This window comes from Astatotilapia calliptera, chromosome 12, assembly GCF_900246225.1.
Source record: "Astatotilapia calliptera chromosome 12, fAstCal1.2, whole genome shotgun sequence".
Lineage (NCBI taxonomy): Eukaryota > Metazoa > Chordata > Actinopteri > Cichliformes > Cichlidae > Astatotilapia > Astatotilapia calliptera.
In genome coordinates this window covers 36,350,565-36,368,510 of record NC_039313.1, presented here as the reverse complement: position 1 = coordinate 36,368,510, position 17,946 = coordinate 36,350,565, and the positions used below count along the sequence as shown (strand labels likewise).

Here is a 17,946-nt window from a genome sequence, read left to right as displayed (position 1 = left end):
AACAATGCTAGTGTTGGCGGCGCTAACGGCTGCAGACAGGAAGATACTGCCAGCACCGGAAACGTGCTCGTCATCTCCGAGCATGAAGTAAGGAGAGCCTTCAAGAGAGTAAACACCAGGAAAGCAGCAGGACCAGACGGCATCCCAGGTCGTATCCTCAGAGACTGCGCATACCAGCTAGCTCCTGTGTTCACTGAGATATTCAACATCTCTTTATCTCAGTCGGTGATCCCCACATGCTTCAAAGAGTCCATCATTGTTCCTGTCCCGAAGAAACCCCACCCTGCTTCTCTCAATGACTATCGCCCTGTAGCCCTCACCTCAGTAGTGATGAAGTGCTTTGAACGCCTGGTCAGAGACTTCATCATTTCTTCACTACCAGACACACTGGACCCACTACAGTTCGCTTACCGTCCAAATCGTTCCACAGACGATGCCATCTCTCATCTCCTCCACACATCACTCACTCACTTGGACACTAGAAGGGGGAATTATGTTAAAATGCTCTTCATAGACTACAGCTCTGCATTTAACACCATAATTCCCTCCACACTCACCACCAAGCTGGAGCATCTGGGACTCAGCTCATCTATGTGTCAGTGGATCTCCAACTTCCTAACTGGCAGACCACAGGCAGTAAGGATGGGCGGACATGTCTCAGCCTCCACCACTCTCAGCACTGGAGCCCCCCAGGGGTGTGTTCTGAGCCCCCTGCTGTACTCTCTGTACACATATGACTGCGTGGCCACTACCAGCTCCACCACCATCATCAAGTTTGCTGACGACACCGTCGTGGTGGGCCTGATCTCTGATAACAACGAGACGGCCTACCTGAAGGAGATTAGGAATCTGGAGAACTGGTGCAAGAGGAACAACCTCCTTCTAAACTTCAGTAAGACAAAGGAGCTGATAGTGGACTTCAGCACTAAGCAGGAGAGGAACTACCAGACCCCCGTCATCAACGAGTGCCCAGTGGAGAGAGTGGACAGCTTCAAATACCTCGGAGTTCACATCACGCAGGACCTGTCATGGTCCTGTCACATCAACACCGTGGTGAAAAAGGCCCGACAGCGTCTCTACCACCTCAGACGCTTGAGAGACTTCCAACTGCCCTCCAAGGTGCTCAGGAACTTTTACTCGTGCACCATAGAGAGCATCCTGACGGGAAACATCTTAACCTGGTTCGGGAACAGCACCATGCAGGACAGACGAGCTCTACAGAGGGTTGTGCGATCAGCTGAGCGCACCATCCGCTCCGAGCTCCCTGACCTGCACTCAATCTACAGCAGGCGGTGCTGGACCAAGGCCAGGAAGATGGTGAAGGACCTCAGCCATCCCAACAACAGACTGTTCTCTCTGCTGAGGTCAGGAAAGCGATTCCGCTCCCTGAAGACCAACACAGAGAGACTGAGGAGGAGCTTCTTCCCGCAGGCGATACGGTCTCTCAATCACACCACCACACAGTACTGACCCACACATACAGTTCTTACACACACACTGGACTTTCTGGACTTTGGTTTTGCACAACACTGGTCACTATATTCTTCATTTCCGGTTAATACTTGTACAGCTGCTGTTATTGTGTATATATTTATTTATATTTCTTCATACATTCTTATATAGTTCTATATTGTGTATTTTGTTGTACAGTTATTTTATTTTCAACTTTAATTTATATATTTTATCTTATTCTCCCAGTTAAATTTACCCTTCATTCTAATTTGTGTTGTACAGTTATTTCATTTTTAACCTTAATTTATATTTTATTCCTTCCTAGTTAAATTTACCCTTTTTAATTTTTCATATTTATTTCCTATCTTATTCATAGCCTTTTCCTTTTTTGTTTTCTTTAGGTCACGAGCAGTTGTCCAAGCATTTCACTACATATCGTACTGTGTATGACTGTGTACGTGACAAATAAAATTTGAATTTGAATTTGAATTTGAATTTAACTGAAACCGATTTAGTCGGGGAGGGTAAGAATTGAAAATATGAAATAAACACACGTAAGCTAAGACTCTAAAAAATAGCATTTGTTCGGCTTTTCATTTCGCCATTTGTTGATTCACTTGAAGAGCAAGTAACGTAATATTGGTCAAGTGATCAGTTTCATATCAATCTTTCGTGATTCACGTCATATTTACATTATTTGTACGGTACGAATGATTTGCTTTGGTACCTGGTCAAACTTAAGCTCTCCTTAGTATGGCTGGCTCTGTTTCTCCAACAGCGCACTAACAGGCAGCAGCTGCCCCGCCCCCTCGCTCAGTCGCTTAGTGCCTGAGCTCGGATCATACCAATATCAGGGTGGGATTCACGCACAGTCGTAAATTCCCACAGTGTGCACTATGTGCTTCGAATATTGTGTGTACTTTTTGTTTTATACAGTTGTCAGCCAGGCATCTAACTATGAAAAAATTACACTCCAAAAGACCCCGGGCTTCTGACAAAACAACCCGGGCTTAAGCCCAGTAAGCCACCCCCACGCTCCGCCCCTGGATGAAAGTACAGACATGATGGACATTGCACAGCTGACCATCTTCATCCGTGGAGAGGAAATATTGGAAATTAAATCGATGCACGGGACAACGACAGGAAAAGACATTTTTTAAAAGTATTTCAAAGTGTAACCGACATGAAACTGCCCTGGGACTACAGATGGAGCGCTGGTGTTGTGCAGGATGTAAGATCTAGTAAAGATGCAGGAGAACTGTACCGGTGAGTTAACAGCATATCACTGCATCACACACCAGGAAAGGCTGTGTGGTAAAGTCCTAAAAATGGAGCATGTAATGCTCACCGTAACGCAGACCGTACATTTTATCTGAGCTAAAAGTTTAAATCACCGTCAGTTTCAGTCTTTTATGTGGGAAATAGATTCAGAGTTTGCCGACATTCCTCATCACACAGAGGTCCGCTGGCTGAGTTGGGGAAAAGTTCTCAGTAGTTTTTGAGCTCAGCAAGGAAACCTGTCAGTTCATGGACATGTATGATGTGGTGAAAGCGTTTCAAGTGAAGCTGTCAAAAATGCACCAGTGCAACCTGCCTCACTTTCCCTGTTGCAGTAATGTTGAACCAAGTCAGCGCACTTTGCTGAGCTGCACCTGTACAGATTCAGATGGAGCTGCAGTGTAATGATGCACTCAGGGAAAGTACGACACTGAATGGCCGCACAGTTTATTAGCTCCACTCCTGAAGCAACGCCCAGCTCCGTCTACATGCGGCTCCAACCTTGTGTTTGCTTTCATTTATTTTTTCTGGGCTTTTGGCAGCATGTTCTTGTTTCTAACTTGCATAATTTTGACAGGATATATTTTTATGGTGAGCAAAATGTTTAAAGTTAAAGTTTATTTTTTTTTAAGTTTATTTATTCTGGAATAATATTCCTGTCTGTTTTTATTCATATTTATCTTTAAAAAACATTGTTTTAGTGTGTTCAAAAACTGTATATCTTGTTTGGCCCGCGACCTGAAGTGTGCCTTGAGTTTTGGCCCCCTATGCAATTGAGTTTGACACCCCTGATCTACAGCTACTCTTAGTACCATTGATATTCATTTAGACTCTTTTTCTCCAATTGATCTTTCTGAGTTAACTTCAATAATTACTTCCTCCAAACCATCAACGTGTCTTTTAGGCCCCATTCTTACAAAACTAATTTAAAATTAATGCTTCGATCTTAAATATGATCAACCTATCTCTAATAATCGGCTATGTACCACAGGCCTTCAAGCTGGCTGTAGTTAAACCTTTACTCAAAAAGCATCTCTAGACCCAGCAGTCTTAGCTAATTATAGGCCAATCTCCAACCTTCCTTTATATCAAACATCCTTGAAAGAGTAGTTGTCAAACAGCTAACAGATCATCTTCAGAGGTTTATTTGAAGAGTTTCAGTCAGGTTTCAGAGCTCATCACAGCACAGAAACAGCTTTAGTGAAGGTTACAAATGATCTTCTTATGGCCTCTGACAGTGGACTCATCTCTGTGCTTGTCCTGCTAGACCTCAGTGCAGCGTTCGATACTGTCGACCATAATATCCTATTAGAGCGATTAGAACATGCTGTAGGTATTACAGGTACTGTGCTGCAGTGGTTTGTATCATATCTATCTAATAGACTCCAGTTTGTGCATGTAAATGGAGAGTCCTCTTCACACACTGAGGTTAATTATGGAGTTCCACAGGGTTCAGTGCTAGGACCAATTCTGTTTACATTATACATGCTTCCCTTAGGCAGCATCATTAGAAGACATAGCATACATTTACACTGCTATGCTGATGACACCCAGCTCTATCTGTCCATGAAGCCAGATAACACACACCAATGAGTTAAACTGCAGGAATGTCTTAAAGACATAAAGACCTGGATGGCCGCTAACTTTCTGCTTCTTAATTCAGATCAAACTGAGGTTATTGTACTCGGCCCTGAAAATCTTAGAAATATGGTATCTAAGCAGATTCTTACTCTGGATGGCATTACCTTGGCCTCCAGTAACGCTGTGAGGAACCTTGGAGTCATTTTTGACCAGGACATGTCCTTCAACGCACATATTAAACAAATATGTAAGACTGCTTTCTTCCATTTGTGCAACATCTCTAAAGTTAGAAATATCCTGTCTCAGAGTGACGCTGAAAAACTAGTTCATGCATTTATTACTTCCAGGCTGGACGACTGTAATTCATTATTATCAGGAAGTCCTAAAAACTCCCTGAAAAGCCTTCAGCTGATCCAAAATGCTGCAGCAAGAGTCCTGACAGGGACTAGAAAGAGAGAGCAGATTTCTCCTGTTTTGGCTTCCTGTTAAATCCAGAATTCAAAATCCTGCTGCTCACATACAAGGTCTTAAATAATCAGGCCCCATCTTATCTTAATGACCTTGTAGTACCATATCACCCTATTAGAGCACTTCGCTCTCGCTCTGCAGGCCTACTTGTTGTTCCTAGAGTATTTAAAAGTAGAATGGGAGGCAGAGCCTTCAGTTTTCAGGCCCCTCTTCTGTGGAACCAGCTTCCAGTTTGGATTCAGGAGACAGACACTATCTCTACTTTCAAGATTAGGCTTCAAACTTTCCTTTTTACTAAAGCATATAGTTAGGGCTGGACCAGGTGACCCTGAATCCTCCCTTAGTTATGCTGCAATAGACGTAGGCTGCCGGGGGATTCCCATGATGCATTGAGTTTTTCCTTTCCAGTCACCTTTCTCACTCACTATGTGTTAACAGACCTCTCTGCACTGAATCATGCTTGTTATTAATCTCTGTCTCTCTTCCACAGCATGTCTTTATTAGGGATGGGTATCGTTTAGATTTTATCCGATACCAGTACCAAACCGGTACTTTTGAAACGGTGCCGGTGCTTAAAGAATGGAGAACACACACTTGGTCCAAAAACCTCTCGTGTTTAGCTGTTTTTTTGTAAAAAGGTAACAATGTTAGCCTTTTCTGCAGCTATAGAGCATATATGGTATCACTCTTGGCTGGAAGCAGTGCTTAAACAATGGAAAAAAACACAAACTTTGTCCAAAAACCTCTCATGTTTAGCTGTTTTCCACTTTTTCTTTGGTCATTTTAGCCTTTTTGGCCAGGGTGAAGGGAGCATCTGCCATCAAACAAGAAGACAGCCGCATGTAGCTATGATGATGTTTGCTAGTTTACCTTACATGCATTAATGTAATAACGTGGTACGTAAATTACACACGAACAACATGAAGCTACTCACGCAGAGAAGAACGGCTGCTGCTGCATCATCATCCTCATCATTTCTGCTACACTGGCAGGGCTAGGGGCCAGGACTCTCCTCTTCGGGTTATTGGGGGATGTTGCTAACTCCGGGTCCGATAACAGGCACCACATCCGCAGTAGATGTGCTCGGTGTGAGGTCTGGCAGCAAGCTATCAAATACGGCGCATTTCTCGGCTTTTAACAAAACGCTATGCGTCGCCAGGTGTTTCATCAGATTCTTGGTGTTACCTCCTTTGACAGTATCACAGTATCAGCTTAAAGCACTTGTTGCTGCTGAGTTTGCATCTTTTGCTGTGAAGTACAGCCAGACTTTGACCGCTTCGCCTTTTTTAAATCTGTAGCTCTGCTCTAAAAGAACGTACGTACCTGGGCCCGCCTACTACGCTTGCAAAGGTAAAATGATTGGCTAGAATCCAAAGTGTGTGACATCTCAGGGGGGGAAAAAAGCACCGAAATAAAGCACCGAAATGTGCGCTGTTTTTCGGTCTGGTTACTACTGTTTATGCCAGAACCGGTGCCATACCGGTACCCATCCCTAGTCTTTATCCTGTCTTCCTTCTTTCACCCCAACCGGTCGCAACAGATGGCCCCGCCCTCCCTGAGCCTGGATCTGTTGGAGGTTTCTTCCTGTTAAAAGGGAGTTTTTCCTTCCCACTGTCGCCAAAGTGCTGCTCATAGGGGGTCATATGACTGTTGGGTTTTTCTCTGTATCTATTATTGTAGGGTCTACTGTACAATATAAAGCGCCTTGAGGCGACTGCTGTTGTGATTTGGCGCTATATAAATAAAATTGAACTGAATTGAAAGGCACTGCGGGAATACATCTTTTTTTATCATTTCACATTTCTGTCAGTGTTGCTTTTTCACGAGCCACAACATGTATTACCTTCAGCTTCCTCCCTTAATAAAGCAGAATTATCTGTCAGAGTTTTACTTTTGTTACGGCATACTTACATTCCCCTTCGTTTGAACCCTCCTTTACTGCACTTTCACTGTCAGATTAAAAAGTTCACATGCTGAGATGATGACCTCACACAGATACTTCCTGATCAGTGTTCAGTAGCATCCAATCAAAATCCTCAAATTTGACTCAGTAAAGCTGTCGCCTTGTTGGACGGTATGTTAGTACAGCGACCTCACAGCAGACGTGTTATTAGTAACAGCACAAACATGGTCCAGTTCAGGTGAAGCTGAGCAGAGAGCTACCACCTGTCAGTCAAAGAGGCCACGCCCCCAATGATGCAAACTTTAAGCCAGTTTAACCAGTTTTTCTACAGACCAAAGAGTTTGTTTCTTTCTGCTGCCTCTGCTGGACATTAGAGGAACTGCAGGTTTTATGCTTATAATGAACATAAACATAAATACTCATGTATAAGTGTCATGTGACACAGCAGGAGTCATATCTCAGCTGGTAAAAATAGCTTGTTGAGTCACACACACGATCATATCACGTGTGTGTGTGTGTGTGTGTGTGTGTGTGTGTGTGTGTGTGTCAGTAAACAAGCTGGTCACTGAGCGGACAGCCGGTCTGGAGCAGGACTCTTAGGTAAGAGCACGTTAGTTTCTCAGCCTCGGCTGCTCTGCGTTTACAGACGGTACGATCCACACAGGAACAGGAAGTGTCTTCAGTCAGACCAGCAGCTCTGAGGTGCTGAACATGTGGAGGAGAGCCCTTTGTCTCTCAGACTGAACCATTCCTGTCTCACTTTGTTTAGAGGTTTCAGGTGGTTCAGTCCAAACTGCGCGTTTAAACTTAAAAAAGGTAAATTCCCTCAAAAACGGTTCAGTTTTTAAAAATTTTTTTTTTTACATCTTTCAGACTTGTTGATGTCTTTCTAGAATTTTCCCTCCTGTGTCGTCGGGATGGCGTCATTTCATAAACATCAGTACTTTTATATTTAAAGATCAGACTGGTTTACAACTTAATTGCAGCTTTCATGGTTGAATGATAGCTGATCATTTTTAACAAAGAAGAAACAGACGTGACCCTTGAGCTCCAGACAAAGAGCTCAGTGTGGATGTACTCTGGGTAGTTTTACTTCAGAGTCTATATTTAAACTGCCGGGTCCTGTTTGAGAGTTTCTGTAAATGCTCTAGACTTCACTTTCCCGCGATGTTCAGCTTCCTTTTTCAGAGATGCTCTTTAACCTTTCAGATGTTGTTATCAGCGTAGAGATGAGCTGAAGAAAGAGGCAAAGAAGAAAACGTGGCTCATTAGTCAGCTTTAGGTTTTTACAGAAAAATTTTCTGGGTAAATCTGTTTAAACTTAAAGCCGGATATGTTCAGATAATGATCCTGGTCTCTTCCTCCTCCTCAGCAGCAGAGATGGGTCCGGAGAGGAAGCTGGACGTCCCGGTCTACGATCTCTCTCTGATCAGAGGGATGTGGGAGGTCCGAGTGAAGAAGCACAGAGAGAGGCAGAAGAAGGAGAAGGAGAGGATCGAGCAGAGCGCCCTCACCAGGTAAGACGCAAAAACCCACAGAACTGATGAAGAACATTTGGCCCGCATTTGTAGTTTTAAGTCTGCCTGCCCACCTTAAACCAGCCAGGTGTCAGGTGTGCTTTTTGTTCTGGACCACGACCGGCTCACAAACAGCTGCAATAGATGAGACAGAACTCTCTGATCAGGTCAAAACATAACTGTCATTCATTAATGTTCATGACGGGCTCTTTACTGAGAGTCTGTGTCAGGACCCAGTCTGCAGGTTTGTGAAGTGCAGTTTGGTTTTTCACCATCTCCAGAGCTCCGCCAGCAGAGTTAGACTTCCTCAGAATTTGATCTTCTAACGCTACGGTAACATATCGAGCAGCCAGTATCTCCAGCGATGCCGTTCTGGTGGAGGTCCCGCCTTTGGTCAAGCTGACATCAGCCCCTTTGTGTCCCATAAGTGTTTTTATCCAAATATGCCAGGATTTCCAGGTGATGATGTCATGATAGCGTTGGATTTTGTAGCCTGTTGTGAATCAAACTCTGCTCAACCGAACCAATTCAATTCAATTTTATTTATATAGCACCAAATCACAACAAAAGTCGCCTCAAGGCGCTTCATAGATAAAGAGAAAAACCCAACAATCATATGACCCCCTATGAGCAAGCACTTTGGTGACAGTGGGAAAGAAAAACTCCCTTTTAACAGGAAGAAACCTCCGGCAGAACCAGGCTCAGGGAGGGGCGGGGCCATCTGCTGTGATTGGTTGGGGTGAGAGAAGGAAGACAGGATAAAAGACATGCTTTGGAAGAGAGACAGAGGTTAATAACAGATATGATTCAATGCAGAGAGGTCTGTTAACACATAGTGAGTGAGAAAGGTGACTGGAAAGGAAAAACTCAATGCATCATGGGAATCCCCCGGCAGCCTACGTCTATTGCAGCATAACTAAGGGAGGATTCAGGGTCACCTGGTCCAGCCCTAACTATATGCTTTAGCAAAAAGGAAAGTTTGAAGCCTAATCTTGAAAGTAGAGATAGTGAATGCCTCACATACCTTGTATGTGAGGAGCAGGATTTTGAATTCTGGATTTAACAGGAAGCCAAAACAGGAGAAATCTGCTCTCTCTTTCTAGTCCCTGTCAGGACTCTTGCTGCAGCATTTTGGATTAGCTGAAGGCTTTTCAGGGAGTTTTTAGGACATCCTGATAATAATGAATTACAGTCGTCCAGCCTGGAAGTAATAAATGCATGAACTAGTTTTTCAGCGTCACTCTGAGACAGGATATTTCTAATTTTAGAGATGTTGCACAAATGGAAGAACGCAGTCTTACATATTTGTTTAATATGTGCGTTGAAGGACATGTCCTGGTCAAAAATGACTCCAAGGTTCCTCACAGTGTTACTGGAGGCCAAGGTAATGCCATCCAGAGTAAGAATCTGCTTAGAGACCATATTTCTAAGATTTTCAGGGCCGAGTACAATAACCTCAGTTTTATCTGAATTAAGAAGCAGAAAGTTAGCGTAGGGCTGCTCAATTAATCAAATTTTAATCACGATTACGATCTGGGCTTTCAACGATCATTAAAAATGACTGAGCCGATTATTAGCCCCTCCCTCAAGCTTTACTCTCGCGCTACTCCGTGTGGCAAATCGAGCGCACCTCTCTGCATTTCGAACACGTGTCACAACAATTAAGAGGACCCAAGGGAAGCTCGGAAAGCTAAGCAGAAGTTATTTGGAGAGGAGAGTGACTGCTGTTGGTTGAAAAGAGAGGTAAAAAAACTTCAGTGGTGTGGAAACATTATGGGTTCAGTCAGACGTGGATCAAGTAGACATAGTGTGTAAACTTTGTTACAGTGTAGCTGCACCACAGAGCAACACTGCAAAGTTCACTAAACACAGATGTTTACATTTTTCATTTATTTCTTATATTGCAAACATTTGCACTGTTATCAGTATTTGCACACTGTTTTATATTATTTTTTAAAGTCATTATTCAACACATTGTTATTGTTAACCCTTTAAATCCCTGTAGAACCGGAACCGCATACGCTAGCGCAATAGTTTGTTTTGCATATGAAACCGGAGGAGTTGTACTTACATCTTATGCCATCAGCTTGTCCTTGGTCACGGTTTCCTTCCTCATAAAGCTTTGCAAAAATTGCATAAAAAGGGCTTGCAGGAACAAAAACATAATATTCCAGAAACACGCTTTGCCGATCGATCAGCTGTTCATAACACTTCCCACATTGAAAAAGACGTCAACGCGAACTATCGCATGTCCGCCATTTTCTGGCCGAAACCGGAAGTGACGTCATTTTCGCGGAAAATGTAGTTTTTTACTTGTAGGCCTTAAAAGCCTATACTGGTGTTTTTATAAGTCATGTCTGACTTTTCTGAATAGTTGCTGGGATGCTTAGAACTCGAATTGCACTGCTGGAAATAGTTTATTTTGATGCACCTGCTGTTTTCTTTGCAAATTTGCATCATGGGATTGTTTTTTTTGTTTTTGCTGCAGTATATAAAAATTGCTGTATCTCCAAAATAAAACTATGAAGACACTCAAAATAAATTTCCTGTTGTTGTAAACTATTTTTTGCAACTTTTTTGTATTTAAAGTTTTGAGGGATAAACCTCTTAAATTTTCCCAATTAGAAATATATGTAAAAAAAAAAAAAAAAAAGATTTTCAATTTTTTTGTGGTTTATTGCACTTTTTTGCAATTTATGTAATTACTATGGACTTAATGCATACATATTATTAAAATATGGGCTATAACAGTTGTATTGATGTATAGCAACTTGAAATGCTCCCACAAATGGCACTACAACATGTAAAAAAAATATATATATATATATAAGCTCTGGCGGACTTGGTTCTATGGTAGGTCTTAAAGGGTTAAATAAATATCGTCAAATAATCGAGATCTCAATTTCAGTGAAAATAATCGTGATTATCATTTTTGCCATAATCGAGCAGCCCTAAGTTAGCGGCCATCCAGGTCTTTATGTCTTTAAGACATTCCCGCAGTTTAACTCATTGGTGTGTGTTATCTGGCTTCATGGACAGATAGAGCTGGGTGTCATCTGCATAGCAGTGTAAATGTATGCTATGTCTTCTAATGATGCTGCCTAAGGGAAGCATGTATAATGTAAACAGAATTGGTCCTAGCACTGAACCCTGTGGAACTCCATAATTAACCTCAGTGTGTGAAGAGGACTCTCCATTTACATGCACAAACTGGTGTCTATTAGATAGATATGATACAAACCACTGCAGTGCAGTACCTGTAATACCTACAGCATGTTCTAATCGCTCTAATAGGATATTATGATCAACAGTATCGAACGCTGCACTGAGGTCTAGCAGGACAAGCACAGAGATGAGTCCACTGTCAGAGGCCATAAGAAGATCATTTGTAACCTTCACTAAAGCTGTTTCTGTGCTGTGCTGAGCTCTGAAACCTGACTGAAACTCTTCAAATAAGCCTCTGCAGATGATCTGTTAGCTGTTTGACAACTACTCTTTCAAGGATGTTTGATATAAAGGAAGGTTGGAGATTGGCCTATAATTAGCTAAGACTGCTGGGTCTAGAGATGCTTTTTGAGTAAAGGTTTAACTACAGCCAGCTTGAAGGCCTGTGGTACATAGCCGATCATTAGAGATAGGTTGATCATATTTAAGATTGAAGCATTAATTAATGGCAGGACTTCTTTGAGCAGTTTTGTAGGAATGGGGTCTAAAAGACACGTTGATGGTTTGGAGGAAGTAATTATTGAAGTTAACTCAGAAAGATCAGTTGGAGAAAAAGAGTCTAACTTAATATCAATGGTACTAAGAGTAGCTGTAGATAATATTACATCTGTGGGATGATTACTGGTAATTTTTTCTCTAATGATAAAAATTGTATTTGTGAAGAAGTTCATGAAGTCATTACTAGTTAACGTTAAAGGGATGGTTGGCTCAACAGAGCTCTGACTGTTTGTCAGCCTGGCTACAGAGCTGAAGAGAAACCTGGGTTTGTTCTTATTTTCTTCAATCAGTGATGAATAGTAAGATGTTCTGGCTTTGCGGAGGGCTTTTTTATAAAGCAACAAACTATTTCTCCAGGCTAAATGATGATCCTCTAAATTTGTAACACGCCATTTCCTCTCCAGCTTACGAGTCATCTGCTTTAGGCTACGTGTTTGAGAATTATACCACGGAGTCAGGTACTTCTGATTAGAGACCTTAGTTTTCACAGGAGCTACAGTATCCAGAGTCATATGTAGTGAGGAGGTGAAATTATTAACAAGATAATCGACCTCTGTTGGGGTAGCGTTCAGATAGCTGCTCTGCTCTATGTTGGTACAGGGCATTTAAGATGATAACAGTGGGTTGATTATATTCTTAAACTTAGTTACAGTGCTTTCAGAAAGACATCTACTGTGATAAAGTCTCCACTGCTGTGTAATCAATTATTGTAAATGTAAATGTTATCAGGAAATAATCAGACAGGAGAGGGTTTTCAGGAAACACTGTTAAATGTTCAGTTTCTATGCCATATGTTAAAACAAGATCTAGAGTGTGATTAAAGTGGTGGGTGGGTTCTTTTACATTTTGACAGAAGTCAATTGAGTCTAATAACAGATTAAATGCTAAATCTGAGAAATCCAATCCATGGTCTGTTGAGTAAATAAAGCATTTGAACTTGACTGAGTCAGACCCAGCTGACTGTTGTTGCTCATAAAGTGTGAGAGTCATGGCCGATTTCAGCCGTGTGAACACACAGCGCACTATTTATAACGCAGCGTAGTGAAGTCTGGCCTGCAGACGGCAGAAAGGTCAGAAGTTTGGAGGATAAACGGGAACATCCACGCAGCTGAAATTTGATCTGACATCAGCGTGGCGCAGCTCACACTTGGTTAACATTTCTGTGTGCGCAGGATCGACCAGGAGTGGCAGTATCGCATCTACTGTAAGACCCTGAAGACCTCCGAGCTCAACCTGCTGCATCATTACCTGGAGAGGTCGACCTTGACAGACATTCAGCTGTGCACGGGTAAACACAGTGGACAGGCCTGCACGAGTCGTCCAGCGTCCTGGCAGGCGTACGGCACCAAAACTGACATAAAATCATCAGATACAGTCACCAGATGGAAAACTGTATGCAACTACAAAATCAGCCACCACTGGACTGTTTAATAACAGAGTTAAGCTTAGTTTTGCTAATTTTAGTCATCTTAGGAAGAGTTTAAGGGATGAAGGTTGGGCTGCATTGTTTTCTGAGAGGACCTTTTAAAATGTCATTATGTAAAAAGTTTTTGAGCTTCTTTCAAATATGGTACCATCTGGTGGTACAAAATTGGTACTACACAAAACTATAGCCAGGCTGTATTTTAATGCCAGCTAATGTGTCCTATCAGATGTTTCTTCACGTTCAGTTTAGTTAAATACATGAATTTACAGTAAACTCTGCTGTAGTTGCTGCTGACGTTGTTGTATACCTGTTAGAGTCAGACCAGCAGCAGTGTCAGGAAGTCCAGCAGGATCCCAATGAAGTCAAACTGAGCTTCCAGCTGGAGGGAGAACGCTGGATGGTAAGTTGGTTAAAAGTTTGTGGTTTAAACGTGTTGTAGTTTGCTTTCTCTCAGGAAACCAGAGTGATTAAAAAAAATCATTTGCAGGATTTTCCCCGTGAGCTGCAGTGGATGACCTACCTGAAAGAGTGGCACGTGAGGAGAACAAGGATCCGCCAACTGCCTGACTACCTGGCTCTGTTTACCCAGCTCACCGTTCTGGACATCCCCAAAAACGCCATCACTGAGCTGCCGCCCGAGATTGGTGAGTCATACACAAACAGAGTCTGAACGACCTGAGAGGATGGGAAACGATACCGAAATAATTCCTCCGTCTGTATTCTAAGGTAAACTGACAGTGCTGAGGGAGCTGTACGTCAGCTACAACCGACTGTCCCGAGTTCCTCCAGAGCTTGGGAACTGTGAGAAACTGGAGAGACTCGAGCTCGCGGGAAACCACAACCTGTCCGAGCTGCCGTTTGAGGTGAGAGGGTCAAGCTGTACATCCATCATCAGTCCCTGGCAGCAGCTCAGTGTCACAAAAACTTTAAGATGATGAACTATGTTGTTTGCCTGTTTATGTGCTTTTAAGGCTCCACCATTTGGTAGAAGTTAAACAGTTAGTAAGATTTTGTACTTCAAGAAAAGTTATTTTCTTTTTCAGTAGTTGAAACTAAAGGAAGAGATGAGCAGCGTTGTGGCGTCTCTGCTGGTTTCCTTTGTCCAGATTAATCAAAGGAGAGAAAGATGAATGTCAGAGTTTGTAGGCGTTGGCCGGTTTCTGTTTGGGCAGCACCTGAGGGACAAACTCACTGTTGGTTCCTCGGGTGGGAAATTAGGGGAACTGCAGCGTTGATTATTGTTCTATTCTTGAGGCCCGGAGGTTGACACTCTGCAGAACTGAGCATGGGATTAAAGTGAACACCTGAAGCGCCATCAGGGGTCAAATTTACTATTGCCCCCCAAAAATGCTGAACTGTCCTTCAGGACCATCAGGATGGTGTTCAGAGGTCAAGTTCAGTTCAATTCAGCTTTATTTATACAGTGCCAAATCACAACAACAGTCACCTCAAGGTGCTTTATATTGTAAGGTAGACCTCAGGTCAAGTTAGCAGGAGGCTCATAGAACTCCATCCAATCAGTTCTTTTTAAACCAGAGACGTCGCTCCCTGCTGGACATTGTGCTGATGATGTCACTGTGCGTCGTCTCTCTGTAGCTGAGCAGCCTGAAGCAGCTGGTCCACCTGGACATCGCGGAGAACAGGTTTGTCTCGATCCCCATCTGCGCTTTGAGGATGACGAGCCTGCAGCTGCTGGACCTCAGCAACAACTGCATGACCGACCTGCCGCAGGACATGGACAGGTGACTGATGATGTCGTCACTATTTCCAGGTGGATCACCAGGCAGATCACCTGGGCTTCAGCTGTGACAGCAGCTCTTCTTGAGTGTTTCGGGGGAGGGTGTCAGCGTCCTGAGGTCTGAATGCTTATGTTTGTCTCTGCAGGCTGGAGCAGCTCGTCACCCTGTTCATCCACAAGAACAACTTCAATTACCTCCCTCACTGTCTCGCCAACATCACCACGCTGGCGACGATCGTTGTCAGCGGTGACGAACTCACCTGCATCCCAACTAAACTCTGCAACAACCCCGAAATCAAGTACACAGACCACACCTACACAGACTTCCACCCAGCACGCATCCAGGTGGCAAATGTCACACAGCAGCTTTAACCAGCTTATAGCTGCTGCAGCCTCTGCAGACCACTTTGCAACCCACCTCCACACCAGCTCCTCAGTTTGATTGATTGATTGATTGAATCTTTATTTTGAACATGTTGAAAAAGTACAACAAAATAGAATTAAAAGAGACAAATGAACAAAGCAAAACAAAAGGAAAACGAGCAACCACAACTCCAAATAACGTCCATGTTCAAAAAGGAGCAGGAAGAAGCATAAGCTTATTTAATCCCACCCCTTTTCCACTATCTATCTAGCAATTACATTATGTCATGTGTATTTTTTTTTAATATATATACATATGTTTCTATCTATCCATACATACGTTTATATACACATACGCACATATACACATTTTCAATAACCCCATTAACACCTCAAGGATACACAACATATATATATATATATATATATATATATATATATATATATATATATATATATACCCACCCACACCAACATACCCGTGCACCCGCACACACATGAAAATATTAGACAAGAACACCCTATCAAATCTCTACCTTTTCCCTGTAAAAACCATATCCTTAAATTGGACATTGCTTCATATCTTTACTTAGTCTGTTCCACAGCTTCACTCCACACACAGAGATGCAAAAACTTTTAATGTTGTACGGATACGAGGATGTTTTAAATTTAATTCCCCCCTCAAATTGTGTCCCCGTTCCCTTTTAGAAAACATTTTTAGAATATTGTCAGGAAGCAGGTTATTTATTGCTTTATATATAATTTGTGCTGTGAGAAAATGAACCAGATCTGTGAATTTTAGAATTTTTGATTTTAAGAATAGTGGATTTGTATGATCTCTGTAGTTTCATGCTACATCTGATTTGTGTTATTAAATGGTTTGTTTATAAAGCCAAGAAATCTTTTTTCTTGGTCAGAAAACAACTGGCGCAGTGATAAATAGGGTAAAATTCCAAATTTCTTGAAGGCTGCACAGATGTTCCCATTACATAAAGGTGGTAACCTTAATCCCTAATGATTACCGAACCATCTTGAACTTGTCCTGCTTAACAAAAACCTTGAGTGTCAATGGTGGATTAAAACTACATCTGGAGTCAGATAAGGTTACTATCAGAACAGCTGCTTCAGTAGACTACAGCATTCATGTGGAAAAGCTGCGCTCAGAGAGAACCTCAGAAATGTTTCAGGACTCCTTAAAGTCAGTGCAGGTGTTCCACAGGGAACCATTCTCAGACCTTTTGTATTTACAGCAGTAAGTCTGCTGTAAGAGGTAAATTTGATTTCCACTGGCCTTCATCATTAATTTGGTGACTCATAAGACCCACAGAGGGCCACAAAAGGTCACGGTCAGCGGTGTTTCACGAAGAGGAGCAGCCTGAAGTGAGTCAGCTCAGAGGGGTCAGAACTTTTTTTAATGTTTGTCTCTGCTCTTCTTCAGGTTCATTCGCCTCTACGACAACCCTGCGAGCAAAGAGAAGAAGAAGAAAGAGGAGAAGAAGAAAGAGGGTGTGAGAAGGAGGTGGAGGGAGCAGAGGGAGGCAGAGGAGGTGAAGGATAGTGGAGAGAAAGAGTTCATTGAAGCGTACATCAGCTCACTGCAGGACAGAGGTGAGTTTCAGCGCCAGATTCTCACCTTTTTACTTTACAATTACACAAAAGTCTAAAATATGAGAGCTTTGCTGAAGTAAAGTGTGAACTTAATGATGACGAGATCATCAGAAATATTCTCATTTTAAACTGTGTGGAGACGTTTTTGAATTTTCTGTTTGGATTTAAAGTGTATAAAAAAAATAAAGTTAACTAAATGAATACATCAGAAAACTTTTACTGATTTGTGATCTCTTCTTTGAATCATCTTTATTATAATCACCTTTATTAGTTGTTTTCAGGTTTTTTTTTCATTAATAACAGGAACACTCTTCACTGTAATATTTACTAAGTGTATGTTTTTCGTCCTGTCGGTAATCAGACTTCACACTCATAACAACCCGTCCTCATGTGTTTTGGGGGGGTTTGTCCCATGCCAGACACCGTCCCCTACGCCACCACCAAAGTCTCCATTTCCTGCCTGCTTTGAGGAAGAGGAGGAGGAAGCCAGTGAAGGTTGAGAGGATGATGACTGAAGGATGACAGCACTGAGGAATTTCAAAAGAGGATGCTAACAGAGGTTAACATGGGAGGTGACGTGAAAATGTGTTTTTAATCTTTCATACTAGCTCGAAATTATAAGATAACATATTAAAGTTTAGTCCTTTATTAATATTCTTTTTAAACTAATTATTGTTAAATCGTTGAATCTGGGAAAAATAAAATCAGCAGGACGTTCACGTAAACACTGAATGCATTAATCTCAGGTCATTGTAATTTATTTCAAACTGCATTATTAAAATTAATAATTAAGTATTGCATGTAAGATGTTATTCAGAGTATATTTATTGGGTATGATACAACAAACCGAATACATAAAGAGACATGCTCACATAAAAGTTACAGGAAA

The 17,946-nt window shown here is 42.1% G+C and overlaps 1 protein-coding gene across 1 annotated transcript; it reads left to right on the top strand.

Moving 5' to 3' along the window:
• The first annotated feature begins 2,541 nt into the window (after positions 1 to 2,541).
• On the top strand, positions 2,542 to 17,946 carry lrrc2 (leucine rich repeat containing 2). The gene is given in 11 exon segments (XM_026188692.1): positions 2,542 to 2,718; positions 8,055 to 8,199; positions 13,095 to 13,210; positions 13,663 to 13,748; positions 13,836 to 13,992; positions 14,075 to 14,211; positions 14,945 to 15,090; positions 15,233 to 15,385; positions 16,888 to 17,057; positions 17,419 to 17,457; positions 17,460 to 17,946. Coding segments are annotated over 11 exon segments (1,266 nt in total). The 5' UTR covers positions 2,542 to 2,699; the 3' UTR covers positions 17,558 to 17,946.